The sequence below is a fragment of the Rhinopithecus bieti genome, unplaced genomic scaffold (genome assembly GCF_001698545.2).
Source record: "Rhinopithecus bieti isolate Rb0 unplaced genomic scaffold, ASM169854v2 scaffold_20175, whole genome shotgun sequence".
Classification (NCBI taxonomy): domain Eukaryota; kingdom Metazoa; phylum Chordata; class Mammalia; order Primates; family Cercopithecidae; genus Rhinopithecus; species Rhinopithecus bieti.
This window is the reverse complement of record NW_016809984.1, coordinates 1,444,917-1,451,568: the sequence shown is the minus strand read 5'-3', so window position 1 is coordinate 1,451,568 and position 6,652 is coordinate 1,444,917. Positions and strand designations below refer to the sequence as shown.

At 43.2% G+C, this 6,652-nt stretch overlaps 1 protein-coding gene across 1 annotated transcript; it reads right to left on the bottom strand.

The window, feature by feature from the left end:
- Nucleotides 1–1,890: 1,890 nt before the first annotated feature.
- LOC108541534 (putative olfactory receptor 9A1) lies at nt 1,891–3,333 on the bottom strand. The gene has a single exon (XM_017891046.1). It carries the CDS (start codon nt 2,833–2,835, stop codon nt 1,891–1,893), a length of 945 nt encoding a protein of 314 aa, XP_017746535.1. The 5' UTR covers nt 2,836–3,333.
- Between the last annotated feature and the right edge of the window lie 3,319 nt (nt 3,334–6,652).

Sequence of the window (6,652 nt, the reverse complement as noted above, 5' to 3'; positions counted from 1 at the left end):
TTTTTTTTCTGAGACAGAGTCTCACTCTGTCGCCCATACTAGAGTGTAATGGCACAATCTTAGCTCACTGCTACCTCTGCCTCCCGAGTTCAAGCGATTCTCCTGCCTCAGCCTCCCAAAGTGATACTGAAGCTGGGATTACAGATGCACGCCACCACGCCCGGCTAATTTTTGTATTTTTAGTAGAGACGGGGTTTCATTATGTTGGTCAGGCTGATGTCGAACTCCTGACCTTGTGATCTGCCCACTCAGCCTCCCAAAGTGCTGGGATTACAGCCACTGTAATCCCAGTTGCTTTTTATTGATACAGAAAACCCTCATGTTTCCAATCCTCATATAACAGCAACTGAATGAAAGTCCCATAAAATATATAAGTGGTCATCTTTTGATGTCCATTTGGGTTGCCACCAGACTTGTGTAATCACTTGTGTAATGATGCAGAAAAATGTGTCATGCAATACAGAAATATTAATTGCAAATTGTGAATATGACAGGAACTAGGGAGAGGATGGGACAATACAGGAACTGAGATACAGGAATTAAGGGAGTTCAGTGTAGAGCTAGAAGGCAGCTTGGTAAACTTGGGTTTTGTGAGAAAGCAAGGGGGAAAAGAAACAAATGAATCTCGTAGTCGCAGAGAGAGACGCAAAAAGGAATGAAGAAAGAAACTGAGCGGGAAGTGGGAGAGCGAAGGGAGCACTGAGGACAAAAGTGCTATTTCAGGATGGAAGAATGTGTAAGACACAGGAAAAGGGGCTCCCTCTGCCCTGTCTCCATTCCACCCTCAGCTCAAAGACACAGAAAGCCCAGCTGGCCCTTATCACATCAGCTCCCAGACAGAACACAGCTCCATTTCCTTCCCTCATTTGAAGCTGGCATAATGATGTGGGTGACATTAGATAAAATGCTTCTCTCTAAGATCTTCCATCCACACCTGAGAAGGTCCACCAATTTGAGACGCACCTGTAAGAGCACACATTCAGCCTTAAGATTGCTAGGCAGTTAGGGTAGGGGAGTGAGTTCACTCTTACAAATGCCAATCAAAAAACCAAAAGAAAGGAACTATCGCTATTGGACACTGCAAGCAGGAATCAACAAGGAAAGTTTGAAGCTTGTGCTGGTCTTGAGATTACTCAGAGAAGTACTGGTGAGTTTACACAATAAGACGACACCTTGAAACCACATGGCAATATAGAGGAAGATAATCTCAGCACCTAGGATCATTTGATGTATGTTAGATGTAAGAAAATATATCACACTTGGCTGGACGCGGTGGCTCATGCCTGTAATCCCAGCACTTTGGGAGGCCGAGGCGGATGGATCACAAGGTCAGGAGATCGAGACCATCCTGGCATGGTGAAACCCCAACTCTACTAAAAAATACAAAAAAATTAGCCAGGCCTAGTGGCAGTCGCCTGTAGCTCCAGCTACTTGGGAGGCTGAGACAGGAGAATAGCGTGAAACCGGGAGGCAGAGCTTGCAGTGAGCCAAGATCGAGCCACTGCACTTCAGCCTAGATGACAGAGCAAGATTCTGTCTCAAAAAAAAAAGAAAAGAAAAAGAAAATATATCACACTTCTCTTGTTTTTCCCATTATCAGGTCCAAGGGTTCAAAACACCGAACATCTTTCAGATGTTTACACTTCTCACATTTATTTTACAACATGCATTATAAGTATGGAGGGCTAATAAATTTATATATCTACTTAAAAAATAATGAGGTGATCTTCCATGGAAAAAGAATTTAATATAAATTGAAGCCACGTCATAGCTTAAATACCCACTGTAGATCATGAGCTGTTTGATTTTGAGAATGATCATTTTGTTTCAATTAGTACTATCAGATTACTCAAATTTATGATGAGGATTTGAACTGTACTCAGGACAGACTTAATTTTTAAGGAGTTGATTGCAGCGTTTCATGCCATCTCCAAAGGCCTGTATGAATTTGTCATTCCTCGGGGTGAAGATGAAAGGGTTCAGAAAAGGGGTCACCACTAAAACCAGCAGTGACGCTACCCTGTTATACTCGGCTGCCTGCGTTTGTTTGGGTTTCACGTAGAGAAACAAGCAGCTGCCATAGCCGATCACAACATAGCTGAAGTGGGAGGCACAAGTTGAAAAGGATTTCCTCCGCCCAGAGGCTGACGGGATCTTGAGGATGGTGGAGATGATGTAGGTGTAGGAGACAATTGTAGGGATCAAAGAACCAATGATAATGAAAACAGCCATTAGAAAAAGAATAAACTCTGTGAAAAGAGTGTTCTCACAGGATACTTTGAGCAATTGTCCTCGGTCACAGTAAAAATGGTCTAACACATTTGATTTGCAGAAAGTAAGCTGAAAAGTGGCATAAACTGGCCAGATTTCAGAAAGAAACCCAAAAACCCATGACATAATTACCACCCAAATGCAGGTGTTGCTGTTCATAATGATGTTGTACCTCAAAGGGTTACACACAGCCACATAACGGTCCACAGCCATCACTCCCATTAATGCCAACTCCGAGGTACCCAAAGAAAGGTATAAATATAGCTGTGCAGCACAGGCTGTCAAAGATATGATCTGTGTGCCTGGAAGCAGCAAACCCCCGAGCATAAAAGGGACAGCTGTGGATGTGATCAGGATCTCCAGGACAGAGAGGTGACCCAGGAAAAAATACATGAGGGACTGCAGACGTTTATCAACACAGACAGTGATGATGATGACCGTGTTTCCGATCACTGTCACTGTGTACAAGAAGAAGAAGGTTGCAAAAAGGATGCGGTGTACTTCTTGGGAGCCAGGGAAGCCTAAGAGAAAAAATTCAGTGGTGCTAGAGCAATTCCCCAACATTTACTTCTGAGTGTTTTTCCCTTCTGAAATCTAGAGGAAAAAAACACACAGTTGATATGGCTTCCCATCCCAACAGAAGTAGAAACTGTTCTGAAATCCCCCTCCTGCTCACAGGCTGCACACCATGACTAGAAGGGTAGGCATTCGTCTTCTATTATTTCCTGTATATGGTCAGGGGCAATTTTTCTTTTCTTTTCTTTTCTTTTCTTTTTTTTTTTTTTTTTTTTTTTTTTGAGACAGAGTTTCACTCTTGTCACCCAGGCTGGAGTGCAATAGCACAATCTTGACTCACTGTAACCTCCACCTCCCAGGTTCAAGAGATATTCCTGCCTCAGCCTCCTGGGTAGCTGAGATTACAGGCATGCGCCACCACACCCAGCTAATTTTTTTGTATTATTAGTAGAGATGGGGTTTCACCATGTTGGTCAGGCTAGTCTCAAACTCCTGCCCTCAGGTGATCCACCCTCCTTAGTCTCCCAAAGTACTGGGATTATAGGTATGAGCCACCGCGCCCAGTTTAGGGGCAATTTTTCTAACTATGCACAATATGCCAAGAAAATTGCGTTGATGATCCCAGTCCCCAGTGCCATACTGTAGACATGAGAACCTGTACCCTGCCCAGGATGCACCATTGCACCCTCAATGCTCAATTCACCTGCCTCCTGCTCTGCTCTGAACAGCCAGCAGTCAGCCTCCAGGACCACAGTGTGTTCCCTTCTGCCACTAACTCCCTTCCACCTGGAAGCTCCTAAACTACTCTGTCTGCCAAGTATTTTCTGTCCTGTAAATTCCTGCTCCAGTATCATGTTCTATACAAAAGTTTTCCTGGCCAAGGCCGCTGAGCTGGTTACTTGATTTCTTTGTTTCATCAGAATGTAGGTTCCATTTATAGGATGTTTGTTTTAAAGCTTCTGCTTTACCTTCATCATCATTGCTATGTGCTGGTGAGAGTGAGGATGGGGAAGTCTCCTGAGGAGTTTCTATAAATTCTCGAAGGCAAGGACTGAGGAGCTCTCAATCTACTGGTCAGCTGGTTCCCTGCATGGATTACTCCTTTCTTCCTCCCTATCTTGGGAAGAAAGCCTCCCTTGCTCCTGTCCTCAGTAAATGTGTCTTCTCACAGAAGGCAGGCAACCAGCACCTGGGTTGAGTTGAGCCCGACCATCTCTCTCCAAGAATCTGACAACTCTTTTCACTGTTCTTAGAGAAAGAAATTTCAGACGAAATACAGAGGAAGAACTTTTATCCTCAGCCTCTGCCTGTCCTACACTGAATTTATGCTGACTCTGACAAATAGGAGACTTTAGTCCAATTTCAACATCCTCTTCCTTCAGGATAATCCAAAGCCCTGGATCCACCAGGAGCCCAAAGCCACCAAGTGTGACATCTGGGTTCAGGCCACCCCCTAAATACAGATGGCTCTTGTCTCAGTCTAACAGTAAATTTAGGAAGTCACCTCAGGGCCTATATTTCTTCTATGAATACATTTTTCTCCGAAAATCGTATTAGAAATGAAAGATTCTGCTATCACTTATATGAAATAGACCCTGCATCCTGAGTAACTTAGAATTCCTGGGCTTTATTTTCACTTCTTTCAGGTTTTGGTCAAGTATCTGAGTTCAAGTTTTCTCTTCATGCTGTCTAAAAGAACACACACAACCCTTCACTCTCTATCACCTCATTAGACTATATTTATCTCTTTAGTGCTCATCATGAGAAATTATGTTTACTTTTTATTTTCTGACTCACTTTACAATGTAAGCACCATGAAAGCAAAAAGATTGTCATTTTTGTTCACTATAACTCATATAGAATGAGGTAGTACTAATTTGAGTGAATCAATGAATTGATCAGTTAAAGAATGAATCTATGAACAAAGCCCCTCCAAATCTGGCTATGGCCAATGTTGAAAGAAACTGCTTTCTTTCCCTTCTGTCTTCACTGAGACATTGCTCACTCATAATTCAGTCCTCTCTCTGAGACTCCTTATAAAATGGCAGTTGGGTAACAAGGACAGACTTGATGGAAGAGCTCAGTAGAGTGATTTCCACAATCTCTCTTTGCCCAGGACCAAATGAAAAGAAAGTAGAGATGATGTCAAGGATGGTTTTGACAATAGCAAGGAGTTGTATTGCATCCAGCAATGAATCAGAGAAGAGCTGAAAGTGCTCTCTGCTGTACAGGAGGAACTTGGAGATGAGCCAATCTCCTTTGCCTCTCTCATAGCTTACCCATTAGGGTCTGAATGTCCTTGTTCTAGAAAGTTGGCAGGTCTAGAACTTTCCATCCTGAACCTCTCTCACTCTTTTCTACACAGATGGAAACTGCTGGAATTCACTTACCTTCAATGAAATTGAAGTGAAAACCCGTATGAGTCTAAGTCTCAACCCAGACTACAACATGCCTGATTAGTGCTGAGACTGCTCTGTGGGCCAGAAGAAGCTAGTACTTCTTCCCTCTCAGTGGAAGAGAAAACTGTCTTCACATATGTATTTAGGAAAAGGTCCGGAAATCACAGTGCCTCACAGTTTCCCTCTTTCTCTCTCCCTCTGTCTTTTCCTCCACAACATGTTTCTAAGGAACGTTATTCACTGAGGAAAGTTAGTTCAGAAAAACCCAAGGGACGCAGTGAAGGAGAAAACAAAGAAAGTTTCAGATCTTCCCTCCTGAGGCTAATCAAGATTTAGAACTCCTAGAAGTTTGGTATAATGAGCAAAGTTAAAATCTTCCTCATCAAGAGTCTGCCAACATCCAGGCTTCCTTTCTCTACACTTTGAATCCTGGTTAGCATCAAACTGTTCAAGTCAGGCCCCTGTGCCTTTTTTTTTTTTTTTTTTTTTTTGGAGACAGAGTCTCACTGTCACCCAGGCTGGAGTGCAGTGCTGCAATCTAGGCTCACTGCAACCTCCGCCTCCCCAGTTCAAGCGATTCTCCTGCCTCAGTCTCCTGAGTAGCTGGGACTACAGGCACGCACCACCACGCCCGGCTAATTTTTGTATTTTTAGTACAGACAGGGTTTTAACATGTTGGCCAGAATGGTCTTGATCTCTTGACCTCATGATCTGTTTGCCTCAGCTTCCCAATGTGCTCTTATGTTTATTTCCCTAATTCCACTTAGCCCTACAAAGCCCAAGTTATCAGCAAGCAGAAGACTCCACAGAAGTTTCCCAGACACACATCAAAAATCCTCAGGGCAGGGAATGGTGCGTGATGTGAGCAAAATATTAGCCTAGGAAGCTCCAAGCTCCTTTCCCTCCAGAAAAACAAAAGAAAACAGCAGAAACTGTCAGAACCAACTTCGCCAGAACTCTGGAAAACATTCAAAGTTTTTCAGGAACCAAGCAAACACTGATTCAAGAAGAAGACAACTTTAAAATGTTAGGAAAACTTTATCATGTTTTTATTTACCTGTGCCTACACTATCTCCAGCTCAGCAGCAGTCTGTATCTCCAGTACGGAACTCTGGACCCCGCTTCCAGAGGGAGCAGAACAAGCCTTAATCAGAAAGTACTGTGTATGTCTATTCAAATAGGTCTGGGGCTACCTGAAGGACTCACACAAGGTCCTCACCTTGTTCACCCAACATAGCAGAACTCACTCATGGTGAAAAGTGGCAAGTATTGCTCAAGCACATTATAAGAACAACAATAATCCTACAGTTACCTAAAGATTACTATTGAGACCTGCAACCCACCATCTAATGCCTCACAGGAAATGTTTGGGAAAGTTTTTTTTTTTTTTGGTGGGGGGAATTATGGAGTTCAAATATACCTGTGGGGGAAATGATGGCCAACTACACACAGCCATGGAGTACCTC

Coding starts and splice junctions, on each gene's coding strand:
- LOC108541534 (XM_017891046.1), bottom strand. CDS start 2,835: ATGTTGGGGAATTGCTCTAGCACCACTGAATTTTTTCTCTTAGGCTTC.